General features: G+C 38.2%; 1 protein-coding gene across 1 annotated transcript; it reads right to left on the reverse strand.

The window, feature by feature from the left end:
• Window positions 1-1466: 1466 nt before the first annotated feature.
• Window positions 1467-20579, reverse strand: LOC139450185 (transmembrane protein 272-like). The gene is made up of 6 exons (XM_071231859.1): window positions 20526-20579; window positions 17532-17619; window positions 4409-4519; window positions 3830-3889; window positions 2812-3024; window positions 1467-2071 (listed from the first exon to the last, which is right to left on the reverse strand). Exons 1-6 carry the CDS (start codon window positions 20559-20561, stop codon window positions 1887-1889), a joined length of 693 nt encoding a protein of 230 aa, XP_071087960.1. The 5' UTR covers window positions 20562-20579; the 3' UTR covers window positions 1467-1886.
• Window positions 20580-23839: the final 3260 nt, after the last annotated feature.

The raw sequence follows: 23839 nt of genomic DNA on the forward strand, positions 1-23839 counted from the left end.
ACAAAATCCAATGCAAAGCACCGGACACCATCAGTGATTTACGGTTCCTTCAAAAAAACCTGAGACTTCATTGATCAGCCATACTGAGAGCACCAATCACTCCAGGGCACAAGGGATCACCATTTAGTGTGACCGAGTGAGTATCGTTTTACGCTGCTTTCAGCAAAAAACCCAAACTTTTACAGCGGGGTCACCAGGAATGGGCTCCAACCATTTTCCACAAAGACTGACTGTACATCATGGCAAACTGACTAAATACCCGTGTCCATACAATGCCATCTGTAAAGAAGCCTCATTTAGATTGAATAACATATGACATATAATATTTTATTATTATTTAACTAAATCACAGGATTTGTGTAGCATTAGCCGAAGAAACCTGTGTTCATTTTAATTTGTTAGACTCGGATCAGTCCTAGTTTTACAGTTAACCAGTAGCCAGTTTGACTTTTTGTAGTTAACCACAATGGCTGCCTCCATGAAGGAGTAGGAACACCATGTGCTCATGAACAAATTAATTTGTTATAATCTAAGCAGCTGTTAAGATTTTCAGGTAAAAACTGATCCAACCACTTATTTTCAGCATTTCATACCAGTATTGATATGATATTATTTTCACCATTACAGAACAGTATAGTATAATATAGCTGGCATATTCAGCTAAGTAATCTGACACTAGTATCACATCAGCAATTTGTAAATATGCATGCTTACAAATGACAGTGAATTTCATGTGTTGATACAAGTACCAGTTGTTTCGCAACACGTGGGCACTACGGCGACTATTTTCTTGGATGGATTAGAAAAGCAAAATGTTCCAGTCTGTCAACTACTTTGCCTTAGGAAGATGGATCTATATAATCACAAATTCAGTTATTGTCCTTTGAAGTGTGTTATATCAAAACCTGATGTTATGGTCAATCATAAAAGATTGCTTATCATATATATTCATGGATAATATTAATAGATGTCAGAAGATTTCATTTGTAAATTCTGGGGAAAAAGCGTTTTTATCAAAACTTGCCGAACTCATGATAACACAATAAACTATCTTAAATAAGATATAACTACTTGTCAAAACAATACTTTTAATATTGGGTAGATTGCTTTGGGTAAGTGAGCTGAGCAGTGCCTGGCACATTCTGTGCCAGAAGATGAAGATGAAGAGAAGGAAGAGGGCAAACTCTATTTCCAGTGTTTGAATTAAGGGGTCATTGGGGTCCTTGGGGTTTTCTGTGATAGTTGAACCTGGGGATATAAACACTACAGTTGTAACTGTAAATATTAGGTGAAAATGAGCTGATGCGAGTTGGGCTAACACCTAAGAATATTCTCTGAGGTAACAATAACTAGTTTCGGGCTTGATTGCTCCCTTCAGACTGATATATATATATATATATATATATATATATATATATATAATATATATATATATATATATATATATATATATATATATATCCCAAGCACATTCTTATATCCGTTTAAATATCAGGGCTGGGACAACGACCCCTTGACTTTCATACTCAATTTAAACATTGTATCTCTCTCAGCTGTTTGTCTCATGCTAAATACACTGTAGGTAATAAAGATGATCTGCAACACAAGAGTTGTTGAAGTGATATGGCTGGATTACAGTCATATTTAGGCTGCTGAGGATTAGAATTCACCACTGATCATGCCAATGGTTAGTTGTTAGTATATCATGGCATATAAAGTCAGCAGAACCATTCCAGAGTTTCAAACAGGTCTGAAATTCATCCACTAAAAAAACACTTTGTCAAGAGTCCCACTGCTATCTGCCAGTCTTGGACAGGCACGGAGGTAATGTTTCCATGCACCAACAGCACTGACTTTAGGGTGGGAGGATGCTGTCTACTTGCGGTCTACTTGCTGTCGACGCACATGGCGATGCAGCCACTGAGGGTCATGCAGCAGCACAAGCTGCCGAACATGATGTAGGTGGCTGTGATCAGCCAGAATGCAAACCAGTACAGTGTGTGGTCACAGTAGTCCTGCGACGTCGGATCAGAGCTGAAGTGGCCATTGGTTCTGTATACCCATACATTACCTGTAAAAAAAAGAAGGTTAATGACGTTATCATTTGATTTTTCTAATCATTCAAAAATAATACTGTAATTTAATTAAAAAAAACAAAAAAGAAAAAATCCAAAACTGTAAGTCAGTAGTTCACCACTTGATTGATAAATGAGGAAATACAAAAGATTCATGAGTTCTGCTCTGGAAATCGATTAAAGTATTCCTAAATATCAAGTAACACCAGTTAGGGCGTGACTGATATCTGAAAATTTGACCAAGAAATATTGAGCATATTGTACCCTTGACCATGTTGAGCATATGCTCCAGAAACAAACCCTACCCTCATTTGAGTTTGTTGTCAAGGAAACCATAACATAAAACTCAAAACGGCAAAAGGCAATGTTTGGTCAAGAAATATTTACCTGTCTTTGCTCTGGAAACAAAACCTTACAGATGGTAGTTCCTAAAAAAGCATCAACATCCTAGCAAAAACATTGACCATTTCCAACAACTGCACAATGACTTAATGGGAAACATTAAAATCAAAAAGACAAAATTTGAATCTTACAAAAATGAATTCCACAACTCCACATTTGAAGGGGACATTTCTGTATTGATAAAGAAATAACAGAAATATTGTTATCAAAAGTTAAAAAGAGTATTATCGTGAATAATTTTGTAAGAGACAAAGAAAAGTAAAGCTACGTTCATCAGAGCGAGTACACAGTTCTACCGGACAACCCACTTGACTTGTCGATGGAGGTATCTCACCTGCGATGAACCAGGCAAACATGAACGTGTTGAGGATGGCCTCACACGGGTTTGTTTTCTTCTTTCCCTCTTCTCCTTCTGTCTCCTCCGACTTCTGGCAACAACATCGCTTCACTAAACTCATTAAACTTTGTAATGACCACACACTACCAGCAACAACCAGATATATTGGAATGTAGCGCTCGGCAGGGCAGTTATCCAGATGGATGGAACCTGGAAAATACATATAGATTAGCGTGTGTGTCATACTGATTTTACAAAACGAGTATCAGAATTATTGTATTTCCCGACGAAAAGGGTAATACATGAATTGTTACTCCATGTATACAAGTTTCATAAAGTCAGTTAGATTCACTTGCGAGTGTAATAAGTTCTTTATTGCCCTTTATTTCTTAATTCTTTTGAGCTCCCCTGTAACAAAATGCACTTATCATGACCACTATCTTAGAAAAACACATTCGTTAAATGACGTCAACAATCATCAGCTATGACATCGTTTCTAGTGTGACAAAATTTACGTCACAATAAGATTTAGATGACATCAACAATGGCATCAAGATGCCAAAAACCACACACTGGTGTGTGTGAAGTGATATTTGCACTAGTGTCTAGGAATTAAAAGAATTTGGTTAATTCTAACACTATGGGTAATAAAGAAGTTTAGATACACATAAACACAATGTCATGTAGATAATTAGATAATTAACTTTGCACCTAACAGAAACTTGGTACCTGGGCAACATGAAACATCAGTAAGTTATTACCATGAGCACGAGTGAGTGAGTGAGTGAGTGAGTGAGTGAGTGAGTGAGTGAGTGAGTGAGCGAGGGAGAGGTTTTATCAGTAATATTATGGCGGCGGACACCAGAAATGGCCTTCACATTTTGCACCTACGTGTGGAATTGAACATGGGTCTTGGGCGTGTCATGAGCGAACGCTTTAACTACTAGAAATATCAGGCCCCCTATAACTTGCCTGTGGGGAATATTGTATAATACACAACACAAGGATAACTTACCCATTACAATCATAGCAACAGGGATGGCCATGAAAAGCCCAATCAGAATGGTGCAACCAACTGAAACAATAAAGACACAGGAAGTAAATACATGAGCTGTAAGCTTTCAACGATGCTTAATTACTATCTTACTTTAACAGGGCTCGATTTAGTTATAAAAAACATGCACCAGTGCAACCTACTATGTATGTCTACATGCACCAAGTGCATGTAAATAACATTCACAATTTTGTCGGACTGACCCTCACTTGACCAATCTCTGAATACACTCTATACCTCAAAGCTTTATTTACCACATTGCATCACTAATCCCTGTGTTGTTCGTAATTCATGACACAGACATCAGAGACCTGAGATTTTATTTATTTAGACTAGTTTATGCATCAGTAAAGAATTATGAAGGACTAGGAATATTAAATTGCTTAATGCTGTGGTCAACATCCGGTAAGCATGGTAAGTGGAGATATCCACATGTCCACTGGATTCAGGAAGTCATCTCCTACAACAAGCATAGGCTGGAGCGGATCTATTGCTACCCAGAGTAATATGTTGATGATACACTCTGGCCATGTGACTTACTTGTGCCTGCCAGGAGGAGGGCGAATCTCTTGAGGAAGTCTGGAACTCCACTAGACTGTGTCTTGGCAGCCTTCACTCTCCCATACAGGGACTCATAGGTCGGCGGGGGCTCTGTCACACAGAACATGAACATGATTACATGTATCAACTCTGTAGTAGTGTACAAGTACATGTGCAGGGTTTGAAGTTGAAAGTCAAGGGGTCTTTGTCAAGATTAATGCAAAAAGTTAAGGACTCAGGAAGTCTGTAGATTCTAAGCTATGGCAGAAGACCAAAAGGAGACAGGACTACACCTAATTATGACCACTGAAGAGGTACAGAAAAGTGGGTTTCATGTCTCTGTCATCAATGATATCATTCCATTTCCTTCAACCTCAATTCTGCAAGTTTGATTTTAGCAAAACACAACAACCACAGACCACATATACACTGGACAGAACACCCTGTATTTTTGTAGATGCAACGGTGGTCAGAAATTACAGGATCCGCAACAATATGATAGTACACCCTTTACTTATGTAGAAGCAGAGACCATATACAAATCGGTATATGGTCTCTGGTAGATGCAACGGTGGTCAGAAATTACAGGATCCGCAACAATATGATAGTACACCCTTTACTTATGTAGAAGCAGAGACCATATACAAATCGGTATATGGTCTCTGGTAGATGCAACGGTGGTCAGAAATTACAGGATCCGCAACAATATGATAGTACACCCTTTACTTATGTAGAAGCAGAGACCATATACAAATCGGTATATGGTCTCTGGTAGATGCAACGGTGGTCAGAAATTACAGGATCCGCAACAATATGATAGTACACCCTTTACTTATGTAGAAGCAGAGACCATATACAAATCGGTATATGGTCTCTGGTAGATGCAACGGTGGTCAGAAATTACAGGATCCGCAACAATATGATAGTACACCCTTTACTTATGTAGAAGCAGAGACCATATACAAATCGGTATATGGTCTCTGGTAGATGCAACGGTGGTCAGAAATTACAGGATCCGCAACAATATGATAGTACACCCTTTACTTATGTAGAAGCAGAGACCATATACAAATCGGTATATGGTCTCTGGTAGATGCAATGGTGGTCAGAAAATACAGGATCATAAAATATACACAACAATATTATAGGGCAGCATTATTTTCTGGCATTCAGAACAGGTCGATAAACTTAGTTTTTTGTATACAACAGTCTGAATGCTTCACTCACTTGTACCAAGAATTTAGAAGCCTTGGCATTCATTGGATGATTAGAGAATCTTTGGAGGTGTCCTCAGATTATTATGTAGAGAGGTATCGTATCACATTAAAAGATCTGATCTAATATGATTGGCATTCACTTCAGGGATACAGTACTTTCCTCATATAACCTGGTAAAATGAATAAATATTGAACTATCACCATATCTAACAAGTACATACATATATAATAAGGATGTCAGCTGGTATGGTTTTGTGTTCACTGTGCATCTTGAACTATCGTGTACCAGGAGTCCTTTAATCACATATTTTATGTCAGTTTATTTTTTTAATTTCATGTTTCACGGATTTATGCCAGCTAATCCACAAGGTTGGTCAAAATAAAAATATTTATTTATTTATTTATTTATTTATTTATTTATTTATTTATTTATTTATTTATTTATTTATTTATTTATTTATTTATTTATTTATTTATTTATTTATTTATTTATTTATTTATTTATTAAATCATTCTGCTGTGGAGTTCAAACAGCAGCTGGCCTCTTGAATCACTGATAGTGATGTAGACATGGGATTTATATAACATGCTTTATATCCTAGTCAAATACTTCCACTGTTTGAAAGTGATGGGATGGGGTGGGGTGGGTGGGGGGAATGTGGTGTTCTGGGATCCTTGAAGAGGTCTGCCACAGAATTCAAATACACGGAACACTAAAACAGATTTGTAACATCAGGGTCATTAAAAGACCCCTTGACTTTGGTTCTGTTTAAAGACCAGTGGACACTGTTAATCTTGAAAGGGCAACCCACACTGAAGCAGTGCTGCGCGGCTCACCGGCAACAAGAAAGTGTTTTTTTCAATAGCAATCCAGGGCAGTTGGGTAGCCTAGTGTTTAAGGCATTAGCTCGTCACCCTGAAGACCCGGGTTCGATTCCCCACATTGGTACAATGTGTTAAGCCCAATTCTGGTGTGCACCGTCTTGATATTGCTGAAATATTGTTAAAGGAGCATAAAACCAAAACTCACTCACTCACTCATTAGCAGTCCACACTAACACAGCACAGAGGTATCAACATTTCCAATAACTCAAAAACTAAAAGTGAGCTTTGCTGGATGCTGCCATGTTTCATTGCTGATAAAATCATGGAACCACAATTTTTGTTTAACTTTCATTTTTATTTCAACATTATAAATCCATACTTTTCCTACATTTTCCAATCCATCGTGTGGCAATATAGGCTCAGTGGTTCCAATGTAATGTACATTCATGAAACATACAATATAGATTGCCAATAAAACTGTTATACCTCCAATTCTATTTAAAGATCTGATTTAAATCACTGCTGTAATGTGCTGCCTGGATGTGAGCTAAAACCACCACTTTGACATACTATCTGGTTTCAGTGTGTTTCTCCATAACAGACAGTATTGTTGCTATTGTCTTATGATGTAAATAATGAGTATCGGCATGAGCAGTAATAAATCTCATCTCATTACCACTTGTTGGGTAACAGATACCCATTACCTATCAGTATGTAACATTGGTTTCCCATCACTGTTGGCTTCCTAAAGACCAGCTCAATATCCAACTCTTTCCAAAACTGTTTCCTTGTGTTGTTTATCCATTGTTCCGCACATTCTACATTGATTGTCATAATTAGTGTTCATATGTCTACCTATCTACCTACCTAAATCTATCTGAGCCAGAGCTCCACATAAACTGAGTATTTGCCACAAGCAACATAAAATCGCCATTAACCAATTTATTTTGAGTAAACTAACCTCTTCAACCTGCATACCTATACTTGTTTCGACATCTTTATGTGCTGATCAAGTGCATCACACACATAAGCTCTAGTCTACTGTTTCTATTTTAATTGGGTTATAACATTTTTTCATTGGGTGACCAATATTTTTTCACACATCTATTCATCACTCTGTTGGTTTTTTCTCCAAATGAGTAAACATTTTGAGATGTAAAAAAAATATGAAATAATGTTTTAGATGCAGATCATGTATATAAAGGTTCTAAATATAGGCATGACTCGGAAGGTAAATTAGATTGTAATTGTGTTTCGGACATTTGCTCCGTTTTACACCTGCTGAAAAATCTTCATTAGGTATTTATGCATGCTGATTTTATACATGAGTTTTTCATTTAATGCATGCGTTTCTGTACGCATGTTAATCGAAAGTAATTGGGTTTTGAATAGTTGTTGTTGTTGGGTTTTTTTGGAGGGGGATTTTACGCTTATGAGTGGCTCTGCAATACAGAAGTTGACATCCATAAGACTTCATGTAACTTCTAAACATGCCAAATGCCTTTAAAAAACCTACATAATAAACTTTCATTTTGATGACAAACATTTAAATATTTGACAGTTCTACCAATAAGCCCGATTATCATGGATATAGTCCCACTATCATCGTTTTACTAATACATGGAAGCCTCTCCCTTCATTATTAGAGCACACAGTGACATATAGGGTAATTATTCTGGCTGGTTTAGATTCTAGGCTAATCAAATTTCACAAGACAATGACATGACAATACTCATGCTGCTTGTTACTGACACTGAGCATGTTGAGATGATGACGACAGCCATGACGTGGTCCAAATGCTCATGTAAACAAAGTGTCATACAACCTATTTTAGAAGCTTGATTATTTTACTTAATGAAACTCCAGATGCCAGACATAATACAACTGTATGTAACAGATGGTCGTGTAGATACAAGGTAGATACATTACTGGCATCAGGAAAACTGAGGCGAGCAGGTGTTCACAGACAGGACAGCATTTATACCTTCCACCTGAATTAGCTCACTTATATATAATCAATAACATTCACAGAATTCCATGGCATAGATCCTGTAACCAGTTGCATGAATACCAACAATAAACCTGCACTCACGCTCACTGCCGTTTGTGACTTTTGATCAATACTTCGCTGAATGAATACTGTCGTCAGTGTAACTATCTGTTCAAGGATCCCATGAGTCCCACTTGATACACTATCAATCAGTGATAGAAACTAACAGTTCTTGTCTAGTAGTACTGATAATGACAACATATAGCAAAACATTAAAAAATGGCACATTTCTACTCATCCTTATGATACGTTAACTATTGGGAAGTTAGGCAAGGACCATAGTGTCAATTTCCAACCGTGTTATCAACACCCATTTGTATGGTCTATGGCGAGTGTGGCAGATACACGATATACATCAACTGCCAAACTAGATGCGTGAAATACCGGTTTGATATTCTTGGAATGCATGCACGCCGAATCCCCAAACTTGCTTACAATATGCTTGTACATTTAGACAACATGGGCAAAGTAACATGGGCCTCACCTATAAGAAACCTTTTATTTTCTCATGGCAGTTTTGTATGGTTAAACCAAACAGTTGGTGATGTTAAACTCTTCTTGAAACAATTTTGTGTACAATCTATAAATATGTTTTACCAGGAATGACATTCCACTCTAGAAAACAGTTCAAGGTATGACTTGTATAAAACTTTTAAGAGTCTAATTCGGATTTTTAGATTTCATGATAAATGAAGGAAGAAAAATGTCCACTGAAAAGTCAAAGAGGCTGTGCCCATTATGTCATTCAGCTATAGAAAATGAAATTCATTTTACTTTTGTATGTCTTATTATTGTGATCTAAGAAACAAGTTTATACCAGAACGCTATCTGTCAAATTATCCTGTACCAACTTTTATTTCTCTTCTTTCTTCAAAACATTATGCTGTCATATTAAAACTGGCTATATATGTTAAAAATGAAATTTCCCTCAGAAACAAATTGTTAAACATATATATATATCCAAATATGTAAAACTACTTATTTGTAACTCTCTTGTATATGGGCCGGAGGCCTTACATGCAATACATATCTTTGACTTTTGACTATATACTTTCTTCTGTTTAAAACATTTTGATAGGGCCATTATCATGATCATATAAGACTTTCATTCAAACCTTCACACAACCATACATGCCGCCGCACATCATGTGATTGACCCCAAGTTCCTACAGATGAAGTAAGTTTCTATGTGTTCCTTTCCAACCTCCTGCATCTGTTCATCTAGCAGTTAATGGGTACCCAGTAGGATGAGATGGCCATGTGGCTGTCAACTTCATAGTGTCTCCCAGGAAACATGGGTTGTATACTCCCCAGGGAGATGAGAATCGAGTGCACACTGATCCATTGACAGGGTTGATAATGGTGTTAGCCCTTTGAGCAAGCTTCAATGGATGGACTATAGTGCATTACAATTATCCATTTATCATTACTATTCACATTTTAAAAATCAGACACCTTTCTATGACGAGATAACAATTTCATTGAAATCAGATCTTTAACTCCAATAATGAAACCCCTTTGCGAGAAGATCGGATGACACTGCAAAAAATAATGCAGTGCTATTATATCGTTGTAGATATTCTATTAATGTTTGTTTGTTGTTTAACGCTGCACTCAGCAATATTCCAGCTATGTGACAACATTTTGTAAATAATTGAGTTTGGATCCGACAATCCACTTATTTATATCATGAGCATCGATCCACGCAATTGGGATACGGTGACATGCATCAACCAAGTCAGCGAGTCAGATCACCTTATCCTGTAAGTCAGTGTTATGTCAAGCATGGGTTGCTCCATCTTCCCGAGGCAAGAGAGTTAACTGACTTTTAAGGTCCAGTAACCACCCTTGCCGAACTAGGCTAGTATTATGGAGTTATATTTTGGCTGGACTAACGAGTCTATGCATAGTCCAATCAAAATCGTGCATCGAAATCAAAATCCTGTTCGATAACTGTCGTACAGATTTCGGTCAATTGCAGGATTTGCAAAGCATGTGCACCGCCAACGCATTGTCAGCAGATATTTTCCAAATCTTTTCATGTTTCTAATCAATGTGCTCACGTGGTTTGATGTATTTCGTGATGTAAGACCCGTTTTATCACAATTTAGATCTTGATTATCGATCAGATCATCCTGACCGGGCGCCACCATTTTATGTGAAGCAAACGCAAGTGATACGAGAGGTGGAATTTGATTGGTCCATAGGAGAGGCTTAGAAGGGACATAACTGGCAATAGCCACAGGTGGCGCTACAATCGAGCCCAGCAATTCCAGCCTAGTTCGGCAAGGGTGGAAACTGGACTTTTATAGTCAGTTAACTCTCTTGCCTCGGGAAGACGGGGTTGCTCTTGAGGGTGTATTTGTGCTCAGGGGAAGTTTTCTTTTGCTAAGACTGAAATTTCCATATTGATGTTATAAAGAAATAGTTTTAGAAAGGTGATCTGTTAAGCTCAAGAGCCCACAAATCCTTTATTTACACTGGGAGGACCTTCTACATATTCTGTGGTGGTTGTCAGGTTTTCAAGCAGAGATCGATTTTAATGAGACATCTCTCTCTGTGTGTACTGAAATCAATCCACAGGAGGTCACGTCATGAGAACTTTCTTATAAACCTGTCAGCATTGAGTCTTGGTACAAGGCATTTAAGCTGGGGGGTTTTAAATAACAAACACAGACAGTTCCAAATGAAAATAATAAAGGCTGTTAGTGTACGACACCAAAAAGTATCACAGATAGCCTATTGGGCTGTCAAGAAATATATAATTGGTAGCCCCAAAACCTTGGAAGGAGGCCCCCCCCATAATTGTAAAATGCTACAATTCGGCCCTCTAGGGCATGCACCCCTTGATAATTTGGAATCTAAACTGCAAATGGTGTGATCTTGAGCAAGAATTAAAAACCTTTTTCAAAAACATTTTTCTTGTTGCTTTTTTAGCTGGATAAATTAACAGATTTTGTCAATTGACAAGAAAAATTAAGTCAGAACAATGTTAATATGCTGAAGAAAATTTATTGCTACAACATTCTAACTGATCCTTCCATTTAATCATCATAGACCAATCAGAATGTTGATAGCCATGGGTTTACCATTCGTATCACACACTTGCCTGCGCTTTTATAGTGCAGTGGATACACTATCCACCCTCTCTCTTCAGAGAGCTATTGTGACCATGGCACCCATACCACAGGTACCAAGAAGGGAGTACAAAAATTGGAATATTCGTGTTCTGTAAATGCATTCTTTTGTAAAATACTCTGACAAAGTTCACCTGAAGTGACTTCCCATGGAGGGTTTGTTTGTCAGATGTTCAATATGGAGGTATCATATGGAAGCAAAATATTTGATTTGAATGAGATTGGTTGTTTTAATTAATTCACTTGAAGAAATACACAACATGCATAGTACTACCCAAACATTCATGCTTCATGTGAAGAACACCTGTTGACGGTGTATGTACACAGATGCCTGGAACAATTGTTCATAGAAAAAATAATTGAAAATATAATGTCACCACCTCATATTAGACTTTTTTTAATGAAAATATGAAAACTAATTTATTGTGGCCTTAATTAGCATGGGCGAGAAAAATGGTATAAAGGAGCATGCTAAGGCAGCACATAATAATATTATAAAAAGAAGTTGTTCAAGATGCTCAAGCTGCTTATTATATCTGAGTCTGTGACTGTAGCCACATATCTACAGAATGCTGTGAAAATTGCCAAGAGAGTTCGGGTTAGCATGGCTGGTAGACCAATTTATTTTGACACAGACTGATCACATTTTCTACAGTATTTGACATTACCATGATTACCCAAAAGACCAATACAGACATTATTGATACTTGACATAAATGATGAAACTTCTGAAAATCCTGACACTGAATACATGGCTATTACGGCTAATTGTTTCAGTCAGTGAACGGACCGCCTCCGTGGTCTGATGGTAGAGCGTCCGCCCAGAGAGCGGAAGGTCCAGGATTCGATCCCCAGCCGCGTCATAATAAAAGACGTTAAAAGATGGTACTTGTTGTTACCCTGCCTGGTGCTCTGCATTAAGGCACTAAAACAAAGACTGGTCGACTTGGAGTCGGTATACTGTGTCTAAGTGGGGTATTCTTGTTAAAACTGCGGCTTGGTATCTCAGTGGGTTAGCAATATAAAAATCGGCATTTGTCTGGACTACTACAAGAGCACAAGCACGCACGCACACACATAGCTACAGTAAATATAACTGCAATAATCATGGATGCAATGTTAAACCCCATTTCACCTCACCTCACCTCACCTCACCTCTTCAGTTTGTATGTACCTGTACTCCTGTATTCACAGATCAAACCCAGTTATCATGTGTACACGAACTCACCTGCAGACATTAGACATGAAGTGTTTGAAACAAAAACATCAGCCCTACTGCCATCAAATTTCAGAACCTGTTTTTGTTTTTCGGAGGTTTGAGGCCTTCCACACATCACCACATGTTGATTAGGGTCAAGATGAACTCTGCATGGTATTGTGATGCCTAAAACTACACAATAAGAAGCCTGCTTCGACAGGTTACATAAATTTATCAACTGAAGTGATTGCGAAAGCTTCAGATTTCGGAAACAAACGTTGAACTTTGTCAAGTGACGGATGGAAATTATTTGTCAAGAAAAACGAAACGGAAATAACTTTTGAGGACAGGTTTTGAGGACAAATAAATCAACACTTAAATTTACTGCAGACCATAAGGAGCCATACAAAATTAAATTGAAACTACCCAACTTCCCAGAGCCGAACACTGTATACCTAATTACCTATACCATGTATGTGTACTGTTGCGAGCACCAGCAACATGTGTTACACGTTGGGCAGCACTTGTACAAATTAGATGCCACCAGAAACAGCTTTGGAAGCCGAATTGCTTTATAAAACAACTCTATTCTACATATATATATATATATATATATATATATATATATATATATATATATATATATATATATATATATTTAAACATAATATATATGAACAACATGATCAATTTGCCATTACTTACAGGATACATAAATAAATAATGCAGAACATTTTCATTGTCACGCTTATTCGTTCCATATCAACTCAGGAAGTGTTACGAACTTGTTAACAGTTATTGACTGATATTTATTTTACCTGTGACTGTGTATTCAAAAGCATCAACTAAAATTAAATATCTGGTGTTGGGTAGTTCAACTTCTGCTGATCATATGTGTGAGTGAGTGAGTTGGGGTTAACGCCGCTTTTAACAGTATTCCAGTTATATCACGGCGTGTCAGCTTAATGTGGGAGGAAAGCCCGAAGTGATGCAGGTCTCAGACGTTTACCACTTCGGTGAAACCCACGAGCAAGGGTATGGTGCTCACAAACCTAGAAACATAATCAGGGCAAACCGGGATTCGAACCCATAATCATAGGTTTCTGGCGTGCCCAAGGGACGCAACTCTGCACAGCTAATTTGGGCGCCTTAGACGACTGGGCCACCCGTGCCCCCGCTGATCATATGATATATATGTATTTCTCTGAGCACTAGGGGCATGATGAGTGATGTCTGTTGAAAAGGAAACAAGAAGTATTCATTAAATTGGAAACATCTGATTTCTTTTGCATGGTAAGGTCCTGAGACTACTGACCATGCTGACAGGTTTCTTCAAGGTTTTAACTAAGATTAATTTAACCAAAGATTAGTAGAGGCGTGTGGTATATCCGGTATACCACGACATATGAAATACTAATGAATACGCATCACAATATGTTTGGAAAATACCGATATTAGGGATGTCACGATAGAGGTGTCACATGATATGGTACGTATCTCGATACAGAAGCCACAATACGATACATATCTCGATGTTGTATGAATATACAACATTTTCTCAAGACATTCTTTTGACATGACCTTCAGTCAAGTCAACTAATCTGTATAACTATAAGTGAGTCAGTTTGGTTTAACGCCCCTTTAACATTATTCCAGTTATATCATGGCATTTCAGCTTAATGTGGGAGGAAAGCCCGAAGTGATGCAGGTCTCAGATGTTTACCACTTCCCTGAAACCAACGTGCACGGGTATGGTGCTGACAAACCTAGAAACATAATCGGGGCAAACCGGAATTGAAACCCATCATAGGTTTCTGGCGTGCCCAAGGGACGCAACTCTGCACAGCGAACCGCGGAGCCTTAGACGACTGGGCCACTCGTGCCCCTATACTGTTTGAAAAAATAATAACAAACAAGCAAGTTTACATACTGTATTATAACACTTAGCAAGGACGCTGGTCAGTCTTGTTATAGGGCCATCTTTGTTATCCAAAGAAGACCAAGGAACTTATGAGTATCTAAAAAGACAGTTGGTACTTATTGATGTGACAATCAATATGGGGTTTAATGTGAATTGATGCCAAAGTAAGTGTATCGGGTATTGCAACATGCAAAGTGTGCCGACGAGATTATTCAGGTTCATAACAAATTACACATGAAAGAATGCATGCAATATATTGTGGTATCATAAAGCATGAATCATCATTGCAATAAATTGAAATATGATATTCAGGCCAATACCCATCACTAAAGGTTGGCATGTCAACAATCAAAACCTTTTTTCAATCATAAACATTGAGATGATGGGAGCTAATTGTTTTGTATACAGCATGCTGCAGTTTTTTAAATAATATTGTGTTGCTATCTTGATTATCTGGCATGTCTACCATGGCTGGGGAACCCCTAATTATTTCATCCTTTACAATTGGTAATGACTTTAACCCATTTAGTTTCATCCTTAACTTCTTTTATCCTTTCCAAAATATCATTAGTGTTCAAAACTGAAGGGGATGGACAGGACCCATGAGATGTTCTCATGTGATATTTGTCTCTTGGGAGCTAGGCTCTCTTCAAACTACAACCACTTGACATTCATGCTTAATTTCGAACACTGCATCACATGACACAGCACCAAGCACTGCTTACCATGTATACTCTCAGACAGTCATGATTATAGTCATGTGCTAATTTACTAGTTCCTTTGTCTGATGGCCAGAAGAAATAGCAGACAGCCTTCTATTAAAGGTAGTGACACGGTAGACCAGTTCATAGTCTTTACTCATGTATACTTGAATTCATCTTCCCAAGGCAAGAGAATTAACTGACTTTAAAAGTCCAGTTTCCACCCTTGCTGACCTAGGCTGGAATTACTGGGCTCGATCGTAGCGCCACCAGTGGCTATTACCAGTTATGTCCCTTCTAAGCATCTCCTATGGACCAATCAGATTCTACCTCTCGTATCACTTGCGTTTGCTTCACACAAAATGGTGGCGCCTGGTCAGGACTATCTGATCGATAATCAAGATCTAAATTGTGATAAAACGGGTCTTACATCACGAAATGGATCAAATCACGTAAGCACCTTCATTAAAAACATGAAAAGATTTGGATAATATCTGCTGACAACGAGTTGGCGGTGCACATGCTTTGCAAATCCTGCAATCGACCCAAACCTGCATGACAGTTAATGAACAAGGTTATGATTTCGGTGCACGATTTTGATTGGACTATGCATGGACTCTTTAGTCCAGCAAAAATGTAACTCCATAATACCAGCACAGTTCGGCAAGGTTGGAAACTGGACATTTATAGACAGTTAACTCTCTTGCCTCAGGAAGATGATCACTGACATCTCATATGCTGCTTCAGCAATAGAAGCTTTATTTGTTTGTTTGTTTATACTAGTCGCAGTCAGCAATGATCCAGTTATATGACGACAGTCTCTAAATAATTGAGTATGGACCAGACAATCCCATGATTGACATCATGAGCATTGACGTACGCATTTGGAATGTGATGACATGAATCAACCAAATCAGTGACCCTGACCACCCAATCCCTCTTACAACAAGCATTGTTGTCTTTTACGGCAAGCATGGGTGGCTGAAAACCTATTCTAGCCCAGACAGCGATAGAAGCAAATAATTTTAGTCAACTAGTCCTTATAATGATAACATATAGCAAAAACTTAAAACATGGCAAATTTCTACTAGTCCTTGTGATAGCAGTTTGGTAAGGACAAGAGGACAATGAGTGCCAATTTCTAATGCTGCAATGTTCCTACTGTAATTCAGCACTATGTCATTAATTAATGTGACACAAGCAACAGACTGGACTTACTTTCAACTTTGATAAATTTACGGGAGAAAAATATATGACACATTTAGGGTATATTTATTCTGTGCTATATATAACATATAGCAAAACCCTTAAAAAGTGCCAATTTCTACTAGTCCTTATGATACCTTTACCATTGGGCAGTTTGGCAAGGACTATAGGACCAGTGTCACTTTCTAACGCTGGTTAACTGACTGTAAAAGTCCAGTTTCCACCCTTGCCGAACAAGGCTGGAATGTCTGGGCTCGATCAGTAGCCATGGTAGCATCACCAGTGGATATTATGAGTTATGTCCCTCCTACTGACCAATCAGATTCCACCCCTCATATATCTTGCATTTGCTTCAAACAAAATGGCGGTGCCCAGTCAAGACGATTAGATCGATGATCAAGTTGAATATTGTAAAAACAGAACCGGGTCTTACTTTGTGTCGTGCATCAGATCATGTGAGCACCTTAATTAGAAACATGAAAGCATTTTGAAAATATCTGTTGAAGCCGAGTTGACGGTACACAAGCTTTACAAACCCTGCAATCGACCAAAATCTGCACGGCAGTTGAAATAGATTATGATTTTGTTACGCGGTCTTGAGTGGATTGTACATGGACTCGTTAGTCCAGCCAAGATGTATCGCCATAATTCCTGACTAGTTTTGCAAGGATGGAAACTGGACTTTTAACTCCCTTGCCTCGGGAAGATGCATCAGGTAAAGTCGATACAATTCATAAACTCTTAAAACATGCATAAACATGAAAATTAAAATAATAACAGTTGAATATGTTCCCTTGGTACTGTCATCAATTATTTGTATACCCTAGGTTTGTCCTGGAGCGAGTATACACCGCGGGACAACAGTTACCTGTGGGGTCATGGATAGCCTGGCTGTAGGGTGGGGGTGGCATGTTGCCTGATGGAGGATCCATGCCTGGATACACAGGGGGAGGTCCCTGAAATACAACACAAGGAAACTTAACTGTAGTCACGGGTAGAAAATATTAATGTACAATCCAATACTCTGTGTTGAAGCTGAAGGGATAAAAGGTATGACATTTCTAAGATTCAACACAAACACTGAGGAATTATCAATCAAAACTAAGCATGCAAAGTGTTAATGTAGACCATGTAGACACAAAATTAGGGAAAAGGGCATTATTTTGTTCAATCTTACATGTCCAAAACAGGAACATATTTTAAACTAATGTCCTCATTTTCTAAATTCATGGGTATTTTAGAATTGCATTCAATGACATAAAAAACCAAAGAGTAATAGCAGCAGAACATGAACATGTTATGTGGTCGTTAGCTGAAAGAGTTTCTGACTGATTTCAATTCTCCATGGGGATCAAGCAACTAACTGCCTGTGAAAATGTGGGTCATGTAGCAGAACGATTATCGAGTCTGGGCCAGACAAACCGGTGATGGATATCACGAGCAACGTCTAATATCGTCAGGGTATGGTGACACGCAAATAACTAAGTCACCGAACCTGACCTTATATAGTGATGAAGTGATGAAGTGTTAACAGTTTATACACGTTTCTTGTTAACCAACTTCACAATATCATGTAGATGATCTTCCCTGTGTTAATCTAAGCCATGATTCACCCAGACTGATCATGCTGACTAACCTGAGTAAGTGAGTATGGTTTTACACTGCTTTTAGCAATATTCCAGCAATATCATAGCGGGGGACACCAGAAATGGGCTTCACACATTGTACCCATGTCGGGAATCGAACCCGGGTCTTCGTGCGACGAGTGAACGCTTTAACCACTAGGCTACCCGACCGCCCCCTGGCTGACCTTTGGTAGAAACAGGAGAGGGTAAAAGCAGCCCCAAACCACAAGATCACTGAAGCATGCAGTCACTTAGCTTAAGCCTACACATACTGCCTAACATGGCTCAGGAAAATCCTGAATATTTGTTGCGATCTGATCATACACATTAACATGATTTAGCAACCTGCCATACAATGATTACTGACCTTCTTTATTGAACAAGCTATGTCAACCTCATACTGGACAGTACTTGTCTGAATGAATTAAATGATATAGGTAAATCAGGGGTAGATACCTTGGTCATATCCAACTGGCCTGCAGACTAGTGGTTATGTAACATAACTAGACTTTAGATAAAATAACAAGTCCATGTAGATTGTTACTTGTCTTGGACTTACAGACCAGTGTCCATGTCTATCCCTGCATGGAAAACCTCTACCCACCCATTGTTGCCTAATGATGCATAATTGCTTAAAACAAGTGAGAGAATCAAGTCTTTGAATGGCATTTATAAGTGATACACATGAGAGAGAGAATTTATGGGTTTCAACTTCCTTATGAGGAACACAATGTTTCAGAGTATAAGCTTACTCCTTCATGAGGTGAATAAATGCTAGGATGCAGAAATCATAGAGAGAAACAAAAGGGAAGCCAACAGTTGATTGGCGCTGATTTGTAAATGGAAGGCAGGGGTTTAATTAGCACTGATTGGTAATCAGCAATGGATGGCTGAAGTATATAAGATGTGTTAATGTCAATGATCACTTTACATTATTAGGCATTCTTTCACTGAGTGAGAGAAAGCCTAATAATGAGAGAGAATGCCTAATTAATGTAATGTGATCATTGACATTAACACATGTTATATATTTCCATCTGTCAGCAATACAGCAACACTTGCAATTGGCTTGCCAACTAGTGTACCATATGATTAAACATACATAGTGAAACTTTATAACTCAAGACTCCATCAATTTGATACACATATGTATATGGTTTAAGATCACATTACCATAATATACATAAGTTCCTGACAGAACACTTATCAATGCTATATATACTGACAGTCCAGAATTACAGTCTGCTTGTCTTGAACTATGAACAATTTTATCACGTTGATATATTTTTATGACTCAATATTGATATGACACCAAAATAACGACACACATGATAACAGCGATAATAACTAACAGTTATAGTCCATTAGTCCTTAAAATGATAACATACAGCAAAACCCTTAAAGAGGGCAAATTTCAAATAGTCCTTATGATACCTTAACTATATGGCAGTTTGGCAAGGACTTTATAGGACTTGTGCCAATTTCTTATAAGATAAGGTCTTACTTTCTTTTATCCATGTCAACTATATATTTGACATCCATCAATCTTATTTACATTTTTTAATTTTGGATAATACAAAATGTTGTAATGAATCATCCGGGTCCAAGGAATCAGAATGGCTCAAGTTCTTAGACATTGGCTGTTCCAGTGTTTATGGTGATTGTTATAAAAAATGACTTAAAGATTCAATTATTTTGTAAGGACCAAGAAGAATGTCCAATCAAACATGAACTTAATATGACCTGTTGCCAATTGTCTCGAGATAATTCCCTGCTGGTTGCTGATTCATTTCCTGTACTCAGACTACACGACGTAAAATTACCAACACCATTGCGACATATAGCCTAAGACTCTTAGTAAGAGACCGCAACTATCTGAAGAATGCAGGGAATGAAACGAAGTCTACCTTGTTTATTACAAAATGTGTCCACGGTTTCTTAAAATATTAACACAACTTTAGAACTTTAACCAACTGTGTATAAATACACGTGACAATGACTGTCATGATCCTAAAGTCACTCCTCTGTGTTATTTTTAATCACAGCTAATAATGACTGTCGGTCTGCGATCAACAGAAAGTAGACATAATAAGCTAAACAAATGGAAATATTAACCCTAAGATGCAGTGTCTCGCTTAAAGAAATACACGAAACTATTCCGTGGTTAACGCACACTCGATACTTTCGGGTATTTCGTACTGAATTGATCGGTATTTGTCACATGCAAACGATTTTACCTGTTGATAGCCTTTCTCCATATCAGCAGACGCCATTTTTGTTTTCGCTGTCAACTCAAGTGTTTCCGTAAGGTTTCGGGAATGTCACGGAAAGGCACGAGTGAACACGAATACAGAAGATGGGTGCGACGTCCGCCTCCGACAGGCGTCGTCGGAGTTCGCAAATGTTTTCGACAGTATAACAGTTATACATATCGTGGCATGTTAGTAATTCAACGAATCTTGGCGAGAAAAACAGTGATTGGAGGCATTAGCATCGTCCCAATCCACGTGTCACATAAGTAATTACATGTACCGTATTTGATGTAATAAGCGCACAGGTCGCTCTAAAAATTAGAAATAGGGGGCTCTTTTTAGAATATTATTTTGGTGAAAAAAAACAGAGTTGAAAGATACATTTCGTGGTTTATGCTGACAGCCTGAAATGTTTATGTACGACAGATATATATTTTTTTCCATGGCCCATGTTTAGGTTGCATATAACACACGAGTGTGTATTATACGCGAATTGATAAGTCTTGTGAACATTGATCAATCGGAAGGGGTGCTAATTGGCCATGGATTGTTCACTTGTCAATATGTTAGCAATTATCACTGTGGGCGCAGAGCGGGGCGCTTATTAGGTCGAATACGGTAACCTGCTAGTAAACCAATGTTATTTTATCATCTGTGGTCAGATGAATACTCAATTTGTCCTTTAAAGTTGATTCAACTATACATAATAAGCAAGAAAGATTAAAATGAAATGAAAATAAAAGAGAACGAAACACTTGTTTGGAATAGATAAAATGGATTCCAGTGCTTGTCACAATTTAACAAATAAAATATCAACCTTTTCATCATAATTCATGTAAACAAAATGACGAGTTGTTTCATCATGGGACACTAAATACCGTATTTGATGTAATAAGTGCCCAGGGCGCTCTCAAAATTGGAAATAGGGGGATCTTATTAGAATATTATTTTGTGAAAAAACAGAGTTGAAAAATAAAATTCGTGGTTTATGCTGACAGCCTGAAATGTTTATATACGACAGATATATTTTTCCAGAATTTAATTGCCCATAATTAAGGGTGCATATGACACTTGAGTGTGTATTATACGCGAATAAATAAGTCTTGTGTACATTGATCAATCGGGAGGGGTGCTAATTGGGATTGTTCACTAGCCAATATATTAGCAAATATCGCTGTGGGCGCTTATTAGAGCGGGGCGCTTATGACGTCGAATATTGTACTCGATGTTTGTTCAGAGATTCAGTCTTGCACACGCGGATCTAGAGGCAGGGGTTAACTCAGTTGCCTCGGGAAGATGTGTTTGTCCGGACCATCCGGGATTTGAACCCACACTGCCAGAGTGAGGCACCTAATCCCAGCACACAAAGTCAGTGATCCCACCCACTCAGCCCCCGGAAGTGTTGGTTCGAATCCCAGACGTACCCCAAAAAGTACGAGAATCTGTACTTTAGTAAATAAGTGTTACTCCAAACATAACATTTGTTACATTTGGCCACTTTCTAAATTGTTGTGTGTGTGTTCATAGCTTTCGGCCATGGGAGCCATGTCAATTTACACTTGTCAGGTGGGTACACAAAGTATGTGATCTAAACTACCACACTTTCATTTTTGTGGAAGCCTCGGTGGCTGAATGGGTTAGATCGCTGACTTCATGTGCTGTGGATTAGGTGCCTCACTCTGGCAGTGTGAGTTAGAATCCCGGACTGAACTCAACACCCAAAAGTACGAGAATCTGTACTTTACTAATAAAGTGTTATCCCAAATATAACATTTGTTACATCTGACCACTCTCTTAATGGCATTGTGTGTTCACATTATCATGATTATTTATATTTACATGAAGTTCAAAGTTCCAAATCTTAATTCCATGGTATTGTTTTGATAGTCAATAACTTGTCTTGTATACAGACAGACAGATTGGCAAGGAATACTCTCATCAAGTTAGACAGATCACTCTTGTCGAACATGCAGTAACAAATTTGTTCTTTAGAATTTGCAGGGGATTTGTCTCTGGTTGTTCGCAGTCAGCTATACGACGGCAGTCAGCTATACGACGGCGGTCTGTCAATAACTGAGTTTGGACCAAACAATGCAGTGATTAGAATCATGAACATCGACCTATGCAATTGAGATACGATGACATGCATCAACCAAGTCAGCAAGCCTGACCACCAATCCCGTTATAGTCGCCTCTTAGGATTAGTATTAATTATGTAAAACTAGTGTTCCTGTGAAATTAATGCCCATAAAATGGTAAATCATGCATCCTTGATAGTTCAGTTGGCTCAGACTTGATAGACTGGATGTCATTATACTGGCGTTGAATGTGGCTCATGATATTAATCACTGGTTTGCCAGGACCAGACTGGAACACTTACAGCTGGCCTGATATGACTTGAGCATTGCTGACTCAAATAGGTTATTTTGATTAATAAGCTGTTTAGTGCATGTGTTTGCATAATTACTGTTAAAAATCCCAAAGGGACTTCTGGGGCTAAAAAGGGTCATCAGTACCCATACTTGTTTATAAATGAGTGGGCTGTGAGGATCCGGGGTAGAATAGGTCTTCAGCAACCCATGCTTGCTGTAAAAGGTGACGATGCTTGTCCAAAGAGCCGTCTAACGGGACCTGACATCTTGCTGACTTGGTTGATGCATGTCATTGTATCCCAAATGCGTGGATCGATGCTCAAGATGTCAGTTACTTGATTGTCTGGTCCAGATTCAATTATTTTCAGGACGCCATCATACAGCTGGAATATTGTTGAGTGCGGCGTTAAACAACAAACAAACAAATGATAAATGAGTGGTAACAATGGCTGACCTGGCTTGTTGTACTCAAGTAGAAATTGATCGTTGCTCATGTTGTTGACCACTTGTTTGTCTGGTCCTTATTATTTAAAGGCTTTCGTTATAACCTTGAAATATTGCTGACTGGTATAAAATCACTGTCACTCACCAAATTCAAATAGTAACCATGGTAACTTTTATCAGGTGAGCTACACTGATATATATTGACTTTTCTAAAAGAAAAGAGGTGAGGTAAATGGGGTTTCACACTGCATTCAAGTTCATTGCACTTATATTGTGACGTGCGTGTGGGTGTGAGTGCACGTCTGGGACTTATGCTTGTTTTATAGCGCTTGCCAACTGAGATACCCTAGCAGTCTGATATACATGGATGCTCAATCTCATTAAAATCAGATTTTAGTTTTCGCTATCGCTAAACAAAGATCTGAGGACATCCCATTAGGGGTCACGTCAGAACGACCTTTCATCCAACCAATCAGAGCATTG

Source organism: Haliotis cracherodii, unplaced genomic scaffold (assembly GCF_022045235.1).
Source record: "Haliotis cracherodii isolate W230 unplaced genomic scaffold, xgHalCrac1.p SCAF_8, whole genome shotgun sequence".
NCBI classification, from domain to species: domain Eukaryota; kingdom Metazoa; phylum Mollusca; class Gastropoda; order Lepetellida; family Haliotidae; genus Haliotis; species Haliotis cracherodii.